Source organism: Phragmites australis, chromosome 2 (genome assembly GCF_958298935.1).
Source record: "Phragmites australis chromosome 2, lpPhrAust1.1, whole genome shotgun sequence".
NCBI lineage: Eukaryota > Viridiplantae > Streptophyta > Magnoliopsida > Poales > Poaceae > Phragmites > Phragmites australis.
The window spans coordinates 4,705,240-4,728,624 of record NC_084922.1 but is presented as its reverse complement, the minus strand read 5'-3'; the positions used below and the strand labels follow the sequence as shown (position 1 = coordinate 4,728,624).

Here is a 23,385-nt window from a genome sequence, read left to right as displayed (position 1 = left end):
ATTTGTTGAAAAGAAAAGTGTTTGGTTAGTTATATCTATCTAGACAGGTTGAGCTGAGTTTTTGTTTGGTTAACTGAATTGGAGACTGCACGAGTAGATGTACGAGTTGAGATCGTGATTAGTTACTTACTCGTATAAAGATGATTTTGTGATATTGATAAGTGGACTCGTATGCATAAGTGGATGCAGAGCATGCACCTATCAGATCAGACTGTGGAGTAAAGCTCGAATCGAGTGTGTGTTTCGTTCTCTGGATGAGGTTCCGTAGAGCCGCATCGTATAAATATGCTGAGGAGAAGCAGATTGAGTTGAGCCATATTTATTAAAAAGATAAATATTTAGTTGGTTGTATCTGTCTAAATAGATTGGACTAAGTTTTTATTTGATTGATTGAATCTGAGATTGTATGAGCGGATATAAGAATTGAGATTGTCGTTAGTTACTTGTATAAAAATAATTTTATAACACTGATAAGTAAACTCACCTGATAAGTCAACAACAGCAGATATAAGCGACCAAACAAGTTTCGTTTCGGGATTCTATTCATCCGTTGGACCAGGATGGAAGAAATACATGAACCAAAACACACCCCATAGGTTTGATTGAACAGCTCCACTCAAAGGACAAAAATGCCTTCTTACTCCAGTAGATATCCCAAATTAACATCTGAGCTAGTCACGGTCACACACGCCAACGACCTTGGCAAGTTATCACTCATTAGCTCAACTACAACAAGTCGTCTACTCGACTTCTTTTATGAAGGTATATTCAGAGATGTTTCAATTTGTACGACGGTACATGGAATTTATACCATGTTTACCATGTTGGTCCTCGAATGGCACATGTACAGTATCACGTACGGTAGAGTAGCGATTTTTTTCACGTTCCAGCCATGACGGCTCTCCCGTTTACACCGTGGATATAAATACCTTCCGCCCCTTGCAGTCAGTTGATCTCTGGTAAAAACACCCAAGTAGGTTACGGCGCAGGGTAACGGATACACTCCATCGAAGAAGAGATCGCAGGCCGGCGGCGCCTTCGATTCTAGGAGGCGAACCAGGTGATCGATCATCCATCCATCAAGGTGAGTCTCCTTGCCACATCCCATATCAAGTTTATATATACTTCGACAGTGACGGATTAGAGTCAAAAATTAGGAGGCTCTTCCTTCCTTTTTTTTTTCCTCCTCCCCTTCTGTATTTCTCCTCTCTTTTTTTCTCTCTTTCATGTCCAAAAATTGAGAAGGGAAGGGTTTAAGGGGGCTCTTAAGTGCGCCCTGAGCCGCCTAGCCTCTAGATCCGCCATTGTATTTTGATCCCTGTTACTATGATCTTGCGCAAACTGTTCTCTTTGATCAATTCGAAATATCGAGACTTTGAATCGTATAGGTTTGGGGAATCCACTTAAAAGAGATCCAAGAATGCGCTTCGAAGAAGAAAGATTGAAGAACTGCATATTTTTTATTATCTGCCTTATTCTTCTTACATGAGTTTATTGAGGCAAATGTGGCCTGTCTGACTGCAATTTACAATGTGGTATTCTTGAGTTTTTTTTTTTTTGGTGAGAATTGAAGAAGATATGCCATTTAATAGAGTTGCAAAATTCATGTTTTGTGAGTTGTGACTTTACTGCCACTCTATTGAGTGCCATTTTTCTTTTCGATAAAGAAAGCTTTATTAACTTTTATCATCGTAACAAGATGATACAATCGTTTAAGAGTTCGCTTCCGATTTCTGCACATAGTTCGTAAGACAAAAAAAGATCAAACGAGAACAATGTAGACTCCTCATCTGATAGGGAAGACTCGAAATAGATGACATTATGGTGATGAACTCATGATCCAAAGCCAAGAACCCCATCTATATCTGACAAATAGCTCGCTGATCGTCTGCTCTAGTCGCGTACATGTCATTGCTACCATCCCTTGAGAGTCTGCATGCTAAAACACAAACCAAGTACAGAGGCAATATGCACATGTATATATAACCTATAAAGAGATAAAATTTTCCTCTTATTAAAGATAATATCATTTCTGTATAGCCATAGGATTAGCACAACACTGCCGCTCCAACCAATATATAAGCTTTTAATCTTTTACTAAGACCTCGTAGCCAGTTTTTCATCATATGAGAAGCATTGTAGAGTGGGTAAATATTTGTAGCCAACTGGATGATGAACCATGTGAAATGGGCGAATTGACATTCAAAGAAAAGGTGCTTAATTATCCCTCGTTTTTATGACAAAAGCAATAGTTTGGCTGCTTTGCCATCTTCTTTTTTCTAGGTTATCCCTTGTTAGCATAATTCCTTATTGGAGATACCATAGAAAGATTTTGATTTTAGAAGTACTTTCAACCTCCATATATATTTATTTATATTTGGGATATCAATATGTTTTTGGGCCCTATATAAGGAACGGGTAAATTTTAAAAACCTACAACTATTTTAATATATGTTGTAAAAAACTACAATTTTCTGGTGTTCATTTTAAAAATCTATAATTAGTTTGACACATGTTGCAAAAAACTACAACTTTTTCATCGTGAGCTCACCTGTCATCCTCTATGCCACCTATTGTCAGAGGATGATAGGTGGATCCATGGTGATAAAGTTGTAATTTTTTGCAATATGTGTCAAGATAGTTGTAGATTTTTTAAATAAACACTAGAAGTTATAGTTTTTTGTAACATATGTCAAAATAGTTGTAGATTTTTGAAATTTACTCATAAGGACACCAAGAATTGACCGCTTTAGGTCAAAACTCATCCCACTCTTGTGTAGATATTAACATAGGTAAGCTTTAACCATAGGTCATTCCAAGCTATCAACCTTGTACCAGTTAGATTCCTCGGGAATTTGATATTCATATTAGGTGTTTGTATCATCTAGGGTATTGATCACGTAGTGGTGAGTTCCCTAACCACATGGCCTTCCAGAATCTAATTTGTTAGCCATCTTTGATAACTAATGTACCAAAGTGGAGCAGATAGCTCTACACGCTCATCATCCCAGCACAGAAGTGAGAATCCCCTTGTTTTTATTGGGCATGTGATAGAGCCTTTGTCCCTAAATATTTATTCCTTAGCAATTCTTGCCATTTGTCATCCTTATTAAGCAGTTTAAATAGCCACTTACATAGTAAGGATATGTTTTGCACATCGAGGTTTTGGATCCTTAAACTACCCTACTCTTTAGGTTGACAGATGTTCCTCCATTTCACTAAGCGGTACTTCTTTTTATAACCATCACTTTGTCAATAATCTAAATCTAAAGTAATCGAGTCGTTGAAGTGCCGCTTGTGAAATTTGAAAAATGGACATCGTGTGCAGTGGTAGGCTAGAGAGAACCGAGTTGATAAGGACAAATATATGCACTGGTGCTAGATGTTTGCATATCCAATTGCTCGGTCTCTTTGCAAGTCCATCTTCTACTCTTTTTCCATTAGCATTTCGCAATTTCCAGTAGTGAATTGGAATGCCAAGGTACCTCAAGGGTAATTGGCCCATCACACACTCAAAGAGCTGTGTATAATTTTTGGCATCCTCTTGTGCCTTCTCAAAACAAAATAGTTTACTTTTTGTGGAAGTTGATTTTGAGATTGGATAGTGTTCGAAATCATAAAGCTTTGTGTTCCAAGCCTTTTTCAAGTCAGGTTCGATAAATAGGGTTATACCATCTGTATATTGAAGGATGATGTTCCATCCTCTATTGAGTGTCATATCCGGGATTATTCCATTTTTTCGTGAATCGATAGCGCAAATTATATCGTCCATAGCGATTAGTAAGTAGTACAGGCTGCATGCATACGAAGAATAGGAACATGCAAACTGATGCATACATGGTCTCATGCACACACACACATAGCGGTCTTGTTGGCGTGCAGGCAGTATCACAATTTCGATTCCATTTCCAATGCCTTGTAAAATCTCTGAAATTTCACAGCCATAACTGATTGGTGTACTGATCAAGAACTACCGGTTGCTGATCTGGGAGCGGTGTTTAGATGGCCGGCGAGAGGAGGCCTTCGAGTAACACCTTCAGGCGCGTAACAACGGAGTTTCCCAGGAAGAGGGCTAGCTGGGGGTCGACAATGACAATGCAGCATCATCCGAATGTGAAGGTGGTCCGGGTGGAAGGTGAGGCCGCGGCTGCGACGAGCCACCACGACAAGGAGAAGATCACCGTCGCCATCGACGCCGAGCTGCTGGAATGCGGCGTTTGCTTCGGTCCATTGACGCCACCTCTTTTCCAGGTATGGATGGATGTGTGTGAAATTAATCAATCTCTCATTTTGAATGTTCCGTTATGCCTTGAGGTTTTTTAAGTTCTATAATGTTCTCAATTTTTTCTCTTTTTTTTTTTGCATATGGTTGTTTTGTTTATTTCTGAATGGTCACTGGCCTGTAGGAAATCATCCATGTTACACCTGCATTGTTTTGCTAAATTCACGTGTTTTGTGAGTATCTTCTCATTTCAGTAGGTACACTTGAATTTCTCAACCATCACAAAACTGTTGTTACCGATTTACTTTAATAAACTGTTATTAGCATGACAGGCTTAAGAGTTACGAATATACTTGGCATCAGCAATTAACGAAATCTAAATGAGTTGCACACTGAAAAGCACAGGTAAAATCAGCCAAGAATGGTAACCCGGTGAATGGTGATGCGCTCTGCTGTTTCATCGTCACCTTATTTTTCTCTCTCTCTCTTTTGTCTTTCCGTTGGAATGCAGTGCACCAAAGGCCACATCTCGTGTTCAGAGTGCTGCACCGATGGGGCTCTGGACTACGATTGCCTGATGTGCCGTGAGCCGGAGACCGCCACCCGCTGCCGCGTCATGGAGCGCATCCTCGACGGCCTGTCCGTGCCGTGCGCGTTCCGGCAACACGGCTGCGCCGAGATGGTCCCGTACGCGGACAAGCAGGACCACGTCGCGTCGTGCATCCACGCCCCGTGCCACTGCCCCATCGCCGGCTGCGCCGGCTACACCGGCGCGTCCCTGCGCTACCACATCAAGGTGGACCACCCGGCAGTGCAGAGCACCCTCGTCAGGCTTGGCTGCCTCACCGCGCTGAGGATGCGCGGGGGCGAGCCGGCCCGCGTGGCGTGCCTCGGGAACGGAAGGACGGAGTTCCTGCTCGTCGTCGGCCAGGACGTGCCGTCGGGGCGCACGCTGTCAGTGCTCCACCTCATGGACGAGCCGTCCGACGATGAGGACTTCAAGTACAAGATCGAGGTGGTCGGCGAGGCCGGCGTGCTCTCGCTGTCCGGTCAGGCCGAGGGCGTCGAGCGGCTGGCGAAGCCGTACCAGGCGAGCGCGTTCCTGTTCGTCCCCAACGCCATCTGGGACTCCTCCCCTGAGGACGTCCCAGTGTTCATCGAGCTGAAATGAAGGCCTGTTTGGAACGTGTGGATTTTTCTTAATCTCTAGACTGTCTCCTATGAAATTTCAACAAAATTCCTGAATTGCATACCGAGTTACCGACTGTGGTATGTTGGACATTCATTTCGATAGCTGCTTTTAGTCTTTAACTTGTAAGCTGCGTTCCTCAGTGAACTCCATCTGCTGGTCTGTCTGCTCTTTGTCAAACAACATACTTATGCAGTCTATGGGCATGGTAAGTAGTTCAACTAGTTTAGAAACTTTTAGATACATGATTAGCATGAAATCCTTAAGGATATGATTGGCATCATAAACGCGCATGATCTAAATGACTTGCTTATTGCAGTAACTGGAAAGTACAGATGAAATCCGAGAAGAACGGTAAATCCAGTGATGCTCTGCTGTTACAGAGACACATTACACTGTTTTTCGTTTCTCTTTTTGGTTGGCATGCAGTGTACCAAAGATGTTCAGAGTGCTGCACCGGTCAGGCTAGGTTCTGCCTGATGTGCAGGTGAGCCGGAGACCGCCACCCGCTGCCGCGCCATGGAGAGCATCCTCGGCGGCCTGTCCGTGCCGTGCAAGTTCCGGCAGCACGGCTGCACCGCGATGGTCCCTTACGCGGAGAAGTCCGCCCACGACGCGTCGTGAATCTACGCACCGTGCTACTGCCCCCATCGCCGGCTGCGCAGGCGGCTACGCCGGTGCGTCCCTCCGCGACCACGTCGAGCTGGACCACCCGGCGGTGCAACGCACCCGCGTCAGGCCCGGCTGCCTGAGGACGCGGTCTCGTGAGGCAGCCAGCGTGGTGAGCCTCGGCCCCGGCAGGTTGGAGTTCCTGCTCGTCGTCGGCAGGGACGTGCCGGCGGTGCGCGCGCTGTCCATGGTGCGGCTCATGGACAAGCCGTTCGAGGAGTTCAAGTACAGCCGTACAGGATCGAGGTGTTCGACAAGGCGGGCGAGCTCTCGCTGTCCAGGCAGGCCGACAACATCGATGGGCTGCCAAGGCCGTACTCGGCGAGCGCGTTCCTGTTCGTCCCGGACGCCATATGGGACTCTTCTCCCGAGGACATCCCAGTGTTCATCGAGCTGAAATAAAAGCCCCGTTTGAAAATATGGAGATTTATCGTAGCTCCTGCAAGAATTAGACCGCTTCAAAAGTTTGTACGCAACTTTTGCATAATGTTGTTATCAGTCTGGAATGCAAAAGTTGTCTGAAGCGGCCTAATACCTGGATACGGATATTGTTGGAAAATCCAACTCGGATTCGAGATATCTTATTAAAAAATAAATATAGCTATCTAAGTAACACTTAGTGGCAGGTAAGAGGTTAAGCTGTGACTTGGTATTCCCATTCCCAAGTTAATGAACTCCATTAGGTAATCCGTTTGCTACTTGTTAAATGCTAGTAAACCTTTGCATGATCCATCTTGTTTTACAAATGTTACATCAATTGCTAATATTTTTATGGCGGATGCTAACGATCAGATGTCTGTTTTTGAAGAAAAAAAATCAGTCCACACCCTAGACCATCGGATTCAAATCAAACGATGGATCTTCTTTCTTCAACCTTCATCTTCGACATTCAACTCCACCTGTGTCACCTATAACCACGCTAACCCGGCGTACTTACCTCCCTCACCCTAGCACTAGCCCACCGGCCATCCTCCTAACCCGTTTGCTACTTGTCAAATGCTAGTAAACCATTGCACAATCTATCTTGTTTTAAAGATGCTGTATCATTTGCTAATATTTCTATGATGAATGCTAATAATCAGATATTTGTTTTTGAAAAAAAAAATCAGTCCACACCCTAGACCATCAAATTCAAATTTAATGGTGGATCTTCTTTCTTCTACCCATCTCCCATGTTTAGCTTCCCCGTATCGCCAACAGCCACGCTACGTCCTTGCCTCTCTCACCCTAGCACTAGCCCACCGTGCTGACCACAGCAGCGCCCCACCCAAAATCTTCTCCCCGAATCTTAAACCTCACCAGCTATGGTTTGTGAATTGTGACTGGAAGGCGTCCTAGACTACCCAATGTGCACTTGGATTCCAGTTACATCCACTTATTGCGCCAGATTTTCCATAGTTTGGAACAATTCACCACATTCGAACAGGTCCTAAACGCGATAAAAATGCTACTGCTCACATCCAGATCATTAGCTCACTACAGTTCTGTACTATAGAATTGGCATTGCGCAATAGCAAGAGACCAGAGTTGTTAGTGCATAAATACAGAAGAGAGGAGGAAAGATCAAAAGGACACATGAGAACAACTGCTGGTCAGGAGGAAAAAAGAATATGTAAGCATTCTATTAACCACAACAGCATTCCCCGTTCTTCATTTTTCGCAATTCTGTATGGTAGCACCAAGAATTCCATAAGTTCTATAAACAAAGGCACAAGTCATCCAACTGATCACTACTAATTACAATGCCTATTAGCTTCCGTATTCCCAGTTTCCCACCCTAAGCTCTCTGGCTTCCAAGTAGTATGCAACGAGACCTTGAAGCCATGACAATTACCAAAAAATCTGGAAAGAGTAAACCCAGTTCTCCCGGGCCAGAACTTCTTGTTTCAGAGGAGGAATCGATCAAGCTTGATCAACCAAATAAATCCTAATGTGGGAGGGTTTGGTCTGCCCGGGGGGTGGCGGGGGGGGGGGGGGATGCAGAAACAGTGCTTCAGGATCCATTCACCTTGGCCGTGTGCTCATAACCCAGGTGCAAAAATGCTCACTCCCGAAGGAGAAGAGCCATAGTTCTACAGATATGGAGAGCCCCTCTGTGCAAAACGAGAAATGCTCGCTTGAACCATGGAAAGTGAAGCCACATGCTTCAGTACTGCTATTGCCTGCAAGAGTTGTTGCCTGAATTTGATTCTTCTAAAATCTGATTCATGTATCTGCGGAATTTCTCAGCTTGGGGGCCAGGTCTCACAATGTTGACGTTGCTCCACTGGGAACATGGATCACTGAACCACCTTCTTCTGCCTGTGCACCAGGCACCAGGAACAGGTCTGTGACGCCAACGTCGAAGTACTTTCTCATCAATCTTGTCCAATAGAGGTTCATTCTCCCGAAACTTCCGCGCAAAAGGCACTCCACTCCCCACTATCCCATCATAATGTGTAAAGTTTAGGAAATGGGGCTCCATCTGAGGTGGATTGTCCCACACCATATACCGCAAGTCATTGTTCACTGTGAAATTACGGAAATCCGAGTTGCATACAACCGAGTGGAAATACCCTTCCAGAGGTAGCATCACATTTGTGAAGTACATGAGCAGGGTTCTTGGGAGATTCTCCCAACCAAACACAGAATACTCTATAAAGCGTCGGTTTAGAATGACCCATGGAGAACCTATCATCAGAAAAGAAATCAGAGAACTATTTTATCAAATTAGAGAAAAACAAAGTGCAAGTAAAGAGAAATGCCTGTGAAAATTTTGAAACTATCAGGAGTGTCCCGTTTCTCTGTGGCTTGGAAGAACTGATTCCTCCCTGCCAAGTATATTCCAGCATCTACTATGATTGGTTGCACTCTCTGAGACCTACAACAATATATTGGCCAAACTAATACTGGTGCACTGAGTACAGTTAAAAATATTGGTAAGTTCAGATAGCACATACTCTTTCCATCCAATGTCACTGGTGTGGTCAATGAAGTTAAGGTGCCTTGGCACAGAGGAGAAGACATGAATCAAGTCTGCAGCAAGAGATAATACAAAAAAGAAGAATTAGAAAAACAACAACCCTCAAGAGCTCTCAGTTGGAAGTCTCGCACATGCAAGAAACATCAAATCAGAAGCTAAAGATCAAATATGCAAAACCAGAAATGCTAACAGATCATCAATATGCAAATGCTTATTGAAACCATGCCAGCAATATTCATTCAAAACAAAAGCATACTTCAGTAGGGAAGGGAGTGAAATGTGAACTACATATTTTATGGAGCTGTTGGAGTTAAATCGCGCAAGTCCTCTAACTCTTTACTTCTCACCTGTGTTTTTCTCAAACACACACAGCACATGTGGGTGTGGGCTACACTTTTTTGTCAATTCTTTATTCATCTCTCTCAACTTAAATAATCAATGACTCCCATACATATACACAGAACTCTAGAGTGCACTAGTCTGGCGCATGCCTCAACTAATTCAGCCAACTTCCAGGGCCTGTGCACCCATATTGTGCAGCACAGCTCCACACCATGTCCCTTGACTATTTCTGTACATGCAACTCATTCTCCTAGCATGCATGTATCTAAGTGCATGCTAAAAAACTGCAAACGTCCACACACTAGCAAATCACATTCATTCTACCACTAACCAATCTATCATATCATCTCACACAAACTGGCACCATGCTTATACATGCAAAACCAAAACACAAATTCGTGCACGTCCACACAGGGCACGCAGTTTTGTTCACATGTACATACTCGTGACAAGATTAATTGCTAATAGGAACCAGCACATAACACACAATTCAGCGGAAAATAACTACCATCTTTTTTCTTTTCTTTTTTTGAAGCTGAGAAACCCCATTTTCCATTAAGCTAATAACAGAAACCATGTTATGAGGTTTACATAGTGAGATAAGGTGGCACACAATAGAACAGTTACATCCTGGGAAAAAATAACAGGTATGAACAAGATTTACCATCTATGATATAAACAAATGGTGAGATCTAGGGAGGGTGAATGTAGGTATTCTGCTTAAGATAGTAAGCACGAGAAGATAACACAAGGGTATTAACACGTCATGCCTTTCTGTCCACAAACCAACTAACCCAACGCCCCGACTTCAGTAAAACAGATTACATTATGGTTGATAACAAAATGTAAGGTAGGTAACTTGCCCAAATTATATTTCACAAGCTAGAAGTATATATAATATAACCAAAGAGCAACAAACAGCACATGGTCTCCGCAATTTCCTACATCTTTTCCTATGTCTGTCAACATGCCTCGTTATGATGGAGTACATAGGGCAAACCAGCAATCTGAGAGTCGCTTGGAATCCAGTAAAGCAATTACTGTTAGTTTTCAACAGGATCGTTGAGACATATTTGAGAGAAAAAGGATCTAATTACCGAAGGGAAAAAAAAGTCAAAGGAAAGTTTCCTAGAGAAGAAATAACTGCAAGTCTTACACCCAATTTAAGGTAATCTACCATATGATTAGGCTGAGGAGCCTCTGATGCTAGGTAATCAGCTTCTTTTGGCAGTGTATAGCAAGATAGTCGACAGGTATTAATACAAGTGAATGGCCATATGTGTACAGCTATATGTCGGAACAAAGCTACAGAAGAGTTGCATAGCTCATTACTAACAAGAAGAGACCTAATTGAGGTACTTCTGTATAAAGATAAGCACAGAAATTAGTCACCGAGTTGTTGAGTTGGACAAGTGGAGATAGAAACGTAGAAAATGGAGAAACAGCATACACATATAGTACTATATTTGTAGGTAGTACTATATGTCCTCCTAGGGCAGCTTTCGTACCAGAGTCCAAAAAAATACTTCAAATTCGAACAAATATGTTCTTCCAAATCACCTAACCCTAACGGCTCCACCAAGCGGGTTTCTAGTGCCTCGCCGTCCTTGCAGCTAAAATTGTGCAAATATATAATTGTACAATGTGCAAGGAAACATCAAACATCACTTAAACCAAGTCAGCATCATGCTCTGAAGAACACAAATTTGATTTTCCTACCTACAGCGACCCGTTAACCGAACAACCAAAGACGCTTCCCTTGCAAATTCCTGATCTGTTTCGTACTCCGTGCTTTACCTCCAATTCAAGAATAGAAAGGCCTCTAAAAACGAAATTTGGAGGAAGCAACCTTCCTTCTATGTATAACGACCACGCAAAGATCTCAGATGTGCCTTAGATCCGGACAAGACCGTACATAAAAAGCGCATCTTTCCCAACCAAATTGTGCTAACAGACGCTGAGCATTTTGAATCTTACCGTCCTGAGTGACAAGGGGATAGTCGGCGGCGTTGAGCGTGACGAACCAGTCCCACTCCGCATCCAGCCGGAGCAGCGCGGCGGCTGCGCGGAGCGTGGCAGCGAGGCCGGAGGATCCCATCGGGGTGCCCGCGGTGGGTCGCCCGACGACGTCGACGTTCCCGAACGCGCCCACGGCGGGGGCGGCGCGCGCGACGGCCGCGGCCAGCTCGGCGCGCTCGGACGCGTCCGCGTCTGCAGAGAGGTGGAGCAGGTAGCGGTTCCTGGGGTGGTATACGGCCAGGAGCAGCCGCAGGAGCTTCCTTCCGTCCCCTCGCCCGCCTGCGAGCAGGTAGGCGAAGGAGGGCGGCGCGGCGGCTCCCCGGCGCACGTATGAGGGCGGCGGGAGGCGGGCGAAGAGCGTGGAGGAGGCGGAGAAACCCGAGAGCGCAGAGAGGAAGAGCAGGAGCGAGACGAAAGAGACTGAGACGAGCGGGAGGAGCCACTTGTCGGCGGCGCCCATGGCTCGGCGCGGCAAGGAGGACGGACGGGCGCACGGAGGCACGCGCTAGCGGTGGTGCCAGCCCACGCCGCGCGTCACTGCCGCATTCGGCGCTAGGGCTCCGGCGACGGCCGGAGCTGCGGGATTAGGGTTTGGCGAGATCGCATCGGGGGACGAATGGCGAGATCGGGATGGCGCCGCGCCGCTCTTCTGGCGTACGTTTCTCGCTCGCTCGGCACGGGAAAGAGAAAGGGGCAGGGGAGGAGGGACGCGAGCGTGAGACGCCTGTCGCTGCCGTATCGACGCTATTGTCTCACTGCCATTGACATGTGGGACCCTACAAATACTGACCCGGTTGTCAGTGAGGAGTACCCGGCTGGAGTAGAAAAGGCCGTGTGGCTCGTGGGAGGGGAGGGAGTGGGGCCCACGAGTCAGGGTGACGGAGCACGGGGCAGGTTGTCGAATGGGGCGAGCGAACGGTGCTTGCTTCGCCCTCACGGTCTCACCTAGTCGCCTCCCCCCGCGCACGACAATGACGCGTGGGCCACGGGTGCGCAGCCTTCTACCATACCATGGACGGGGGTCGCTGCGATGCGAAGGGGAGGCATTCGCCGCGTCTGTGAGTACGTGGTACTCTCGTGGGTCCCGGATGCCAGTGGAACAGAGGCATCGAGCGCTGACGCTTCGAGAGAGCGTCGAGTGTCATCATCAGCCTGACGTACTAATTAAACTCCTGCGTTTGTCGGCTGCGCATAGCGTTTTGCTAAAATGCTAAGTGTGATTAAGAAGCTGAGCTCCTATTGTTTCCTTCGGAAGCTATCAGCGGGCATTTCAATTTTATTTTACAATTTTTTCCCTTCACCAGCAAAAAGACCGACGTATTGTCTAAGGTACTTTAAACATTATAGACTAAGGTACTTCAAACGTTATAGACTTGTAACCGTTTGCGTACGTATTCATTTAAAATTGGTAGCCAAAGTTTTTATAATTAAGTCAAAACTAACAAGTATTTAAAAACATAGGAGTACAATAAATTAGTACCCTTCATTCAGAAAGTAGACATATTTTTTTTTAAAAAAATCAAACTTTACGTATTTTTAATTAAATTATAAAAATATCTAATATAAAAAATATAATTAGATTTATAATTTAAAATAATTTTACACTATATAAATTTTGTAGCTATAAATAATATATTTTATAAGAATATTTTAGTTAAAATGTAACTTTAAAAATTGAAGAACAAAATTACATCTATTATTTATGAACGGATGGAGCCGACACTGAAAACATCCCTCCGCTTATCTACTTAGATTTGCGTAACTGATCAGCGCACGTTAACAGTGCCAGCATGAATACAACACTTATCCAGATGTAGCCCACGCCTTACAAACTCCATTTTCTGTGCAATCTGTAACCCAGCAAAGGAAAGGAGAAATCTCTACCTCTCTCTAAGACTCTAACCGTATGATTTGGATCAGATGTCATAGATTTTGTACTGTACCCTGCCACCCGCTTAGTTTCGAAAAATGGGGGGGGGGGGGGGTTCTCTCTTTTTAAAAAAATAAAGAAAGGAGAAACTTTGCGACTTTTTTTAAGAAATCTCAATGCAACACTTACACGCACGCATACACACGAGCTGATTGTGGATTTTTTTATTTTTTATTTTTACAAAAATATATGTCTATATTAACTGTTGAAAGGACGATAGCTTTAAAAAACTAAAAATATCGTATTTCCAACATGCAACATATTAAAAAATAGAAAAACATTGTATTTCATTGCTCTCAAAATTCAAAATGCTATTGAAATAGTTATGAAAAATTCTAAAAAAAAGTATGTTGTAGAGGATGTTATAATCTATCTCTCCAAAAATTATCAACTCAAATAATTATTTTTGCAATGAGAAACAAAAAAAGAAAATTTATTGTACATAGTCTGTTATATTAAAAAATTTAGAGCTAGATTATAGTATCCACTATAATATACATTATTTTTATAATTTTTTATAACTATTTTGATAGTATTTTGAATTTTGAGAACAATAGAACGCGGTGTTTTGAGAACAATAGAACAATAGAATGCAGTGTATTGAATTTTGAAAATAATAGAACAATAGAATGCAGTGTTGGGCGATAATTAGCTTAGATGTGCAATATTTTAAAATGGGTACATATTTTTTAAATATTGTAAAATAAAAATTAAAAAAATCGCTGAGAGTGTGTCATGCATTTGCACTGGGAAGTCACGGTCACGGGCCGCTGCATTAAACGTGAACTCTAGTCGATGTCAAAGGCCCACCTGGCCATCCACCAACCTAAACCCATGACCTGGCCCACTACCTCACACGCGAACAAATGAGACGAAGCGTACATCCCTGGCCCACAGAGAGAAGCCCAATTAAGAAAACCCCTCCGTTTTTTATATTTTTTTAAATAAAAATTGCAAATATATATATATATATATATGTTTTGAAAAATTACAGATCTAGCCGTGAAAATATATGCAATTTTTTAAACGCTAATAGTTTGCAATTTTTTATTTAAAAATCAAAAAATCAAATCCCTCCTATCCTTCTAAGGATGACAGCGTGGCAGCATGCAATATTTTCCTGCACTGGGCCCCGTGCGATTGATGGACACCTGGCGGGTTCCTCAAACTTGACAGCAGCAATTTGCATTTTTGTATCGAAAAGCATGGACATGGACATCAAAAATTGAACATGAACATCCGGATTTTCCATTCCAAACATGAATACGAGGAACAAAGGGATGAATCGCATTTGCGACGTACTTTGTACATGAACAAAAAGCAACATTAAAAAATTTAGAGATCACTCCCACATGAATTAAATTCTATGAACTATCAACCCAAAATCGAAGAAGTTTGCACAATATCTTGTGTTTTGAACATGGACAGAATGGGAAAAATTTGAACAGCCAAGCACAGCACGAGGAGGTGGCCGCTCAGCACGAGTTGATCTTAACACTTAAAAAATAAATTAAAGATTTACTCTCACCTAATTACGTTAAGGAAAAATAAAATAGGTTGTGATCTAGAATTATTAAATAGGTATTCACGCATATCCATACTGAAAAGAGTTGTGGCTATGTGAGGTTATATATTTAAGATTGAGTCTTAATAACTTTTAGGCCATATATACATATATAGAACATACCTACAGACGAGAATCCCCTAACGTCGCTGACGTGTGGGCCCAAATTCAAGTGTTAGCAACGAAATTACAACGACATCGACGTCAGGCATCTGGATCCCATACAGACCTACTCCACCCAATTTTGCCGTTAACGAACCACGGGTATGAAATTTGGCTTCTCTGAGGATTATTTTGAGGACGGAGAATTCTAAGGTGGTTCTCTACATCGACTGTATGTGGGAGATGCGGGAATAAGAAGATCAAGCTAGTTGCGGTGTTTATTTGCTTTTTGATCCTCGAAGGTCTCCTTTGTAATAACGAATATTCACGTTAAGTTATGACATTGTGTTATGTTATTATATGTGAAATTTTCATATATTAAGATTAATTCATTGCTCAATATATGGCGTGGGTATTGGTCTGTCCTTAAATCGGTCCTGACGACAAACCTCTAATCAAACCTCTATCTACAGCTTTCATAAGCATCCTAGTTAATACATCACCTATCAAATTAAACAAAAGAAGGGATAGAGGATCTCCTTGTCTCAACTATTTCCCGGTCTTTAAAAAACTACTTTCTTCCCCATTAAGATTTACTCCTATGGACCATCCCATAACAATTTGTTTCACCCAATTGATCCAGTGGACCAAAAACCCTACTTTTTAAAACCTCAAAAAGAAAGTCCCAGTTAACCCGATCATAAGCTTTCTCATAATCTAATTTTAGAATCACTCTTGGTTCCTTATTTTTATGAATACTATGAACTATTTCATGAGCAACCACAACACTTTCCAAAATATACCTACCCTTAATAAAAGCACTCTGCTATCCAGAAATTAGCTATCACAAAATTTTCCTAACCTTAGAGTAAGAATCTTGGAGAAAATTTTAAAACTACATTTAAGAAGGCTAATAGATCTAAATTTTTTCATGCTTCTAGCCTCATTCTCCTTGGAAATTAAAGTCAGCATAGCAAATTTTAGTCTAAAAATCTGATTTTCGTTCTTGGAAAGCAGTGAACATACTAACCAAATCTGACTTATGACATCCCAAAACTTCTGGTAAAAAAAAAAGGTAAGCCATCAAGACCTGGTGCCCCCACTAAATAACAACTAAAAACAGCTTCCTTAATTTCTTCTTCAGTAAAAGGAGCCTGTAAAACATCATTTTCCTCCTAAGTCACTAACTCTTCCTCTTTTTAAAAATTCTCATCTAAAGAGACCCCTCCTCTATCCTCAAATTTAAACAAATCTTTACAATATTCTACTGCAATTTTAAGCATACTAGGAGCATCTTTTACAGGCCCATCAGGACCATCTAAAACCGCAATGTGTTTTTTCCTATTTTTCTGGTTAGCTACTGCTTGAAAGTACGCTATGTTCCTATCTCCTTCTGGCACATTTCTATGTCTAGACCTTTGTCTTGCATTATTTTTCTCTAGAGCCCATATCTTATCTAATACCAAAGTAATACAATCCATTCTAGTTTTTTCTTCACGGTAGCAAACGTCACCGGCATCACTGCAGCAGGCACTTTTACCGCCTTTGCTGCCTCCTGTCACACTCCAGCAGAGGTGGTATCTAGTGCTATAGTGTTAAGGGCAGGGATGAGGTACTCAAATTTGAGATTCTCTTCTCCTACAATATTATTTACAAAGGATAATTATGGATCTGAAGCAAAGAGAAGAGTAATATAATGTAAAAAATAAAATAGCTATTAGAGATAGAAAAAATAGAGAGTACTATAATGATATTAAAGAATGTTATAATAGTGTTATAAAGGACCGGATGTTATAATAGTATTATAAAAAACACATTTTTAAATATCTACCGGAGATAGCATTATTAGTTCATTATACTCCTCAACCAACTCCATGTACTTGTTCATGGCAGCAACCACATTTGCTGCCCAATTCCCTCCCATATTTGACCATTCTTCTCTTCTTTTATCAGAACGAAGCTGCATCTTCTCCACAGCATCTCGCCATGAGAGGATCCCAGTATGGGCAAGGCAATATATTAATCCGCCGCCCAGAAGCTTTTATTTACTAGTTGAATTCAGCTCAATTATGAGAGACGGCAGGCACAGGCGTTATTGCTGTTCCTGTTCGATGATTCTCTGTACCACACGAATAAACTATGGTTCAAATCACCGTCCAAAGTAGCAGCATTTGCAGTAGCAGTTTCTTACTCCTTAATCTCTGTACGTGTCACCCTCCTGTTGGCTGGAGTGGGAACTAATCACGCGGTTGCACCCTTAAACTATGCTTCGTCTACTTCCTACGCGTCAAGCCCCAGTTCCTATAAATGCAAGCCCATTTGGGCTCAAATCCTCATCAACTTCGATTGATTCTTCTTCCCTCGATCGCTTGCTGCAGTGTGAAGTTTCTTCTTCTTGCCTTGGAAACAAAGATAAAATCTTGAGCCGATTCCATGTCTTCCCTCTCGTTCCCGACGACAACGGCCGCGCTCCGTCACGGGGCATACCACGGCCCGGCGCTGCCGAAGAGAAGATCGCCGTCGGCGACGGCTCGCTGTGCCGCGTTCCGCCGGAATACGAGCGGCGGCGGGGGCCAGTACGGCGGCGCGCTGGTGGACGAGGGCATGTCCGTGCTGCGGCGCAGGATCCGGGAGGCGCGGATGGCGGAGACCAACTACGAGGCGCCCGCCGAGTGGGCGGCGTGGGAGAAGCGGTACTACCCCGCCTACGTCTCCGACGTGTCAGGCCTCGTCGGCGCGCTGCAGCTGATGCTCATGGGCACCAGGCCCAGCGTCGCCATTGCTGTCGCGGCCTTGGTGCTCGGCAGTGTGCCGGTGTCCGCCGTCGCCGCGCTGCACCATCTGGCGGCGGTGGCCGAGGCCGTCCTGCAGTCTGTGCACCACGTTTCTTGATTGAGTCCAAAAAAGAATCATGGCCTCGAGGCAATCTGGCCCGTGTATAGTAGTAGCACTGCACTATACTAGCAAATTCTTTTGTTTGTTTGCACCTGTATGCAAATTCTTTTTAGTCTTGACAATTCTTTGCAGTGTCATCTGAAATCAATCGATTTTCAAACAGTGGAGGATTTGCAATAGATTGCTACAGTAGTAATGTTCGACTTAAGCAGCCTCATTCGAATTAAGTTCCATCCAACAAAGTTCAGGACACTCGGTACAGATAATTCAAACTGAACAGCATCGATGTTTTTTGTTGCAAAATTTTCAAGCAACCTGAATTGCGCAATGCTGGGTTATGGCAGTTACTGAACCGACATACAGAGAAACTGATGCCTGAGCCAGTGGCTCATGTAATAATGTGTTTGATTTGTATACTTAGTTCTTTCCTATTGAAAATTAACAGTATCAAACATTGTAATTTGCAACCACGATTGGTTTAGCAAGGATTTAGGATCAGAGAATGCATCATCCAATGCGCCCAACAGCGTCCAAACAGCAAGGTAAGGCTTAGAAGTAATACATCGTGTATATATATTATCAGAACCATAATTTAATTGTCCTTAATTAATAGAACACTTCAGCCCATCGAGCTTTTTTCTTATTAATATAGCAGGCAGTTTCCCCGGCCAGTTCAGTTTCAATAAAATTTAATTGCTAAACCGTTATATGATGAACAGTCAACCTCACCTTCACATCTGATTTTTGTAGCGGTCATTTTATTCCAAGTTAAACGCGCAAGTATAATTAGGTTCTTGACTATTCAAACACTTGACGGTGAGATAGATTATACCTGGAGGCCAACTCCTATCTGAATCACTAGTCATTCATTTATTATCTTCTTATTTCCACTCACAGTCATATCTTACTATGACTAATTGGATGTTACTTTTAGAGCCTTCACATTAATCCTCAGATGAGGTGTGTAGAAAAAAGAGAGAAATTTTAAAAAATCTCACAAAAAATCTTACTATTACTAATTAGAGGATCTTTTTAGAGCCTCCATGTTAATCGTCAGATGAGACGCATTAGAAAAAGAGAGAAATACTAAAAATTCTCAATAAAAAATAAACAAAACATACGACCATCAATTTAGTGGACTGTAATCATCATCGGCAACAGTAGCCATTGGATCTAACATGTTTCTAAATGACTCACATTTGCCATTGTGAGAAAATTAACTTAAAGTACCCTAATACATGTTTCTAAATTACCCATCTTTGTAATTATGAAAAAATTAACCCAAAATACCCTTAATACATGATTCTAAATTTCCCATCTCTGTCATTATGAAAAAACTAATAAAAACCCCAAATATGTGGTTATAAATTACCTATATCTGTCGTTACAAAAAAACTAACAAAAAAACCTTAATACATGGTACTAACCCAAAGTATCGCTTCCTTGCAACATTTCTTGTCCTTTTCATCTAGACATTAATTTCGGTCTTTCTCAATTACATCGAGAAGTCTAGAGACAAACTTAAAAAGAAAAAAAAATATTATACCATGAATGGCCATACATATTAAACAAATATCATGAATATGAGAAAAAAAACAAGAAACATAACTTTGGCTTTGATTCAATAGAGGAATATAGCAAGAATTATGGTCAATATATTCATCGGTCCTCTAAATGCTAAATCATAGGTATTTCACGAAGTTATGTTGTTCATATATTTTCTAAAATATTTATAGGTCTTGCATGTGCAGTGGTTAATAGATTAGTTATTCTGATATAATGTTTGAATATATATCAATAAAGCTAAGATTAGTACAATATCAATAACGGCGCGTGAGTTCCGCACATAAGAGTTAATAAAATATGCATCTCCATCTCCATCTCGTTCAAATAAAGAACCTTGCAGAAAACTCTCTCTCTCTCTCTCTCTCTCTCTCTCTCTCTCTCTCTCTCTCTCTCTCTCTCTAAATGAATGTTGCACGAAATTCTATTCCAAGTAGCCAGCAGGAAATGATGACCAATGAATCATGAAGTGAAAGAAACACGACACCATGTCCAAGTTAATGTGAATGTGTACAAATGATGAGTTCTTGTGTATAATTTTGTTCTAGATCTCCAGAGTCAGCATGAAATCACTCTATGTGCCTACATTTTTCAAACGCGGGAATACTTCATTTCCATTATGAGAATAACGGAACCATGCATTACCAACAGTTAAGGAATATGAAGAGCACAAGTTCATAAATGAAAAGGAGTCCTAACTAGAACCTAAGACCAGAGAAGACCCACTAACAAACAAGATAACCAAGCACAAAAGCCTAGAGAACAAGTTCACTAAAGATCAGGTAGCTTCCAACAACAAGCACACAATCAGACCCATCAACACCGGCCATCTTCATCTTCAGAATCATGATCCTCTTCGTTATCCTCATTAGTAAGGGGAAGTCAAAGGAGGCCACCAGGAGCAAATTGAGAGGATTGATGTTGCATCATAACACGAGACATTATATAAAGTAAGCTTTGAGCAACACGAATTCATTCCTCCTTGCTCAAATTATTGAGATAATCCGCCCAAATAGTCAGCAAAGAGCAAGAGTGAACAATGACTTCACTAGGATGCCTAATCAACTTTTTATCAAAGCAATTCTTATTGTGTGCTTTCCAAATGGCCCAACATATGGCAATCAAACCCATAGAATAAAAAAAAAAAATCATCTTTGACATATTTTTCAATCCAATCACAGTACTGAACGATAGAACTTGGGATGGTGTTAGCACCAATCCAAATAGCTACAAAACCCCATATAACTTTAGCAATAGGACAAAAAAAAAGATATGCCTGCAACTCTCAGGTTGGGTATAGAAATAACAAGTATCATCACCCCTCTATTTCCTCTTGAGCATATTATCTTTAGTAAGAATAGAACACATGAAAATCTTGATCTGATGATTACCAAATTAAGAAATTTGAGAACTTTACATAAAAGGATGGGTGGGTCATTTAAAAGTCCAAAAGAAAAAGAAAAGAGCAATCCTCAGGGAGGAATTAACTCAATTGGGATTGTTAGAGGAGGCAAGTCCTCTCAATGAGTCTCTGGTTGTTAGAAAAACACAAATTCTTTTTTACCTTCAAAAAATGCTTGCTAATGAAGAACTTCATTGCTTTAAGAGGTCTCATGAAACTTGGTTGTTAAAAGGGTGATAACAATACAAAGTTTTCCACAGCATTGCCAAATTTGGGATCAAGATTTTCATGTGTTCTATTCTTACTAAAGATAATAAGAGTTCATGCTCTAGTTTTATCCCAAATTTTTTGAACCTCGGTTTTGAACTGCTCATGCTCTAGCTAAGAAAGCTCAAAATGAAACTAAGAGTTCTTAACCTCTATTCCACATTAGAAGAGATCAAAAACATACTGTTGTATGATCTCTCATGATTTTCAGCACAATCACAAGAGGAAAAAGAGCTTCCCACTCACAATTAACCAAAACTCTATCAAGTTTTTCCAAAATGGGATTAGCCCTATTATTGGACCAGGTGTACTAACCCCCACACATATGTAATTCTTTCAACTCATGAAAGCAAATGATATAATTAAGCAAGGCAGAGATTCTAGTAAAGCATGTAGGTCTATTTTTTTCACTTGTATATCTAAGAATATTAAAATCACCCCCTAATAATTTGGGAAGATGAGCATTAGAACAGAAGTTTGAGAGTTCACTCAAGAATTCAGTCTTAAGTTCCTCATGAGCAGGACCATACACATTCAGAAGCATCCACTCCTTTTTAATGTTCTTATCATACAAGACCATCTGTACAATATGATTCCCATATCCCGCATCCTTAATAGCAAAGAAATATAGGTTAATTCCACTCAAGATACCACCAGACTTCCCTTGAGCAAAGATTCATTACCATTTGAATTTGAAACCAGGATCAATCTTTGTTAAATCTACCTGAGAAAAAAATTATTGTTTCTTGTGACAGACAAAATCAGATTGATAAGTTCCCATAAAAAATTTCAAACATGAACTCATCCGTTTCATACATATTCCTCTACAATTCCAAAAACAACCCTTCGTGTGTATATATTGGGTTTTTTTCTTACTTCCCTCGCAAGTGAAAGGACAATGATGTCGCCTAGAGGGGGGTGAATAGGCGTTTTTACAAAAATTCGTCCCATTTTACCGTTAGCCTAAACTTGCAGCGGAATATAAACTAGCGGGTTTTTCACAAGTGAAAAACCTAAATATGCTAGGCTCAACTAGTGCACAAACACCCTAAATAAGTATAGAAGTTACAATCCTAAGATGACAAAAATTACTCTAATCTAGCAAGAGATATGCAATAAAACTTAAATTGAAAAAGGTTGAAAACACTGTTTATGTACCTGAAATTACTGTTTATCCGGAGTATCCGGACTACACCGGATACTCCGGTGTGTACAGGTCCGGAAACTCCGGTAAAGTCCGGATTCTCTGGGTTCTGTACAAAACTGAGCCTGAAACTGAATAAAAATGATGGATAGAGAGTTCTAGCTCAAACCAAGTGATGTCGTGTGTTCCCGGAGATAATTCCAAGTAGATCCACGAAGAACCTACACTCAAGTACACACAAATAAGTAGATCGAGCAATATGCACAAAGATTTGAGCAAGAACATAAAAGTAAGGAAACAAGAGAGGAGACACAAAGATTTGTTTCCCGAAGTTCGGATTCACCACCGTGAATCCTACGTCTCCGTTGAGGAAGCTCCAACGAGCTGGGTCTCTTTCAACCGCTTTCCTCGATCTACTAGCTTTATCTCTTCCCTTTCAGAGGCGAGATCGACCTTCACAAACTTTCCCGCGGCTCACCACACGTGCGGGAGCTCACCGGGCAACACCTAGCCGGCTAGGAGGCTTCACCTCCAAGAGTAACAAACGCTTCGAGTACCTTTTGTCAAGAACTCAAGTGCTCAAGATTGGATTTTAGCTCACTTGCACTCACTCAATCTTCTAATATCTCAACCCAACTCACTTTTCTTCTCAAATCACACACTAGAATGGAGTGGGATGGAGTTCTTTTGGCTCTAAAAGGTGTTTCTTTCGTGCCCTTGCAGCAGCCCCAAAGGATGGGGTGAGTGGGGTATAAATAGCCCACTTCAAAAAAACTAGCCGTTAGGCTCTTTTCTGGACTTTACCGGAATATCCGGCCTACACCGGAATCTCCAGCCACTCCAGGTACCGGAGAATCCGGTCTTCACCGGAGTCTCCGAGTACAGCACAGCAGAACTCCGAAAAACGGCGATAACTTTTGATCCCGGAGTCCGATTTTGATGATTTTAGACTCTATAGAAAGCTTATTCAGAGGCCTACATATCCCAACTGAATTCATGACCTAAAACATATAGGATTGAATTAGGAACACTCCAAAACTCATTTTGGACACTTCCACACTTTCCGCTCCGGACTCTTAACAACAAACTCTCACTTTGGGTTTGGTTGGGAACTC

At 41.9% G+C, this 23,385-nt stretch overlaps 3 protein-coding genes across 3 annotated transcripts; 2 read left to right on the top strand and 1 right to left on the bottom strand.

Moving 5' to 3' along the window:
* Positions 1-4,089: 4,089 nt before the first annotated feature.
* On the top strand, positions 4,090-6,083 carry LOC133910312 (E3 ubiquitin-protein ligase SINA-like 7). The gene is made up of 2 exons (XM_062352813.1): positions 4,090-4,251; positions 4,734-6,083. Exons 1-2 carry the CDS (start codon positions 4,090-4,092, stop codon positions 5,391-5,393), a joined length of 822 nt encoding a protein of 273 aa, XP_062208797.1. The 3' UTR covers positions 5,394-6,083.
* A 1,589-nt stretch (positions 6,084-7,672) lies between these two features.
* Positions 7,673-12,114, bottom strand: LOC133895646 (beta-glucuronosyltransferase GlcAT14A-like). Its single transcript, XM_062336111.1, has 4 exons — positions 11,362-12,114; positions 9,020-9,095; positions 8,825-8,940; positions 7,673-8,750 (listed from the first exon to the last, which is right to left on the bottom strand). Exons 1-4 carry the CDS (start codon positions 11,861-11,863, stop codon positions 8,236-8,238), a joined length of 1,209 nt encoding a protein of 402 aa, XP_062192095.1. The 5' UTR covers positions 11,864-12,114; the 3' UTR covers positions 7,673-8,235.
* A 5,206-nt stretch (positions 12,115-17,320) lies between these two features.
* LOC133909776 (uncharacterized) lies at positions 17,321-18,102 on the top strand. The gene has a single exon (XM_062352331.1). The coding sequence runs from the start codon at positions 17,433-17,435 to the stop codon at positions 17,889-17,891; it is 459 nt and encodes a 152-aa protein (XP_062208315.1). The 5' UTR covers positions 17,321-17,432; the 3' UTR covers positions 17,892-18,102.
* The last annotated feature ends 5,283 nt before the right edge of the window (positions 18,103-23,385 follow it).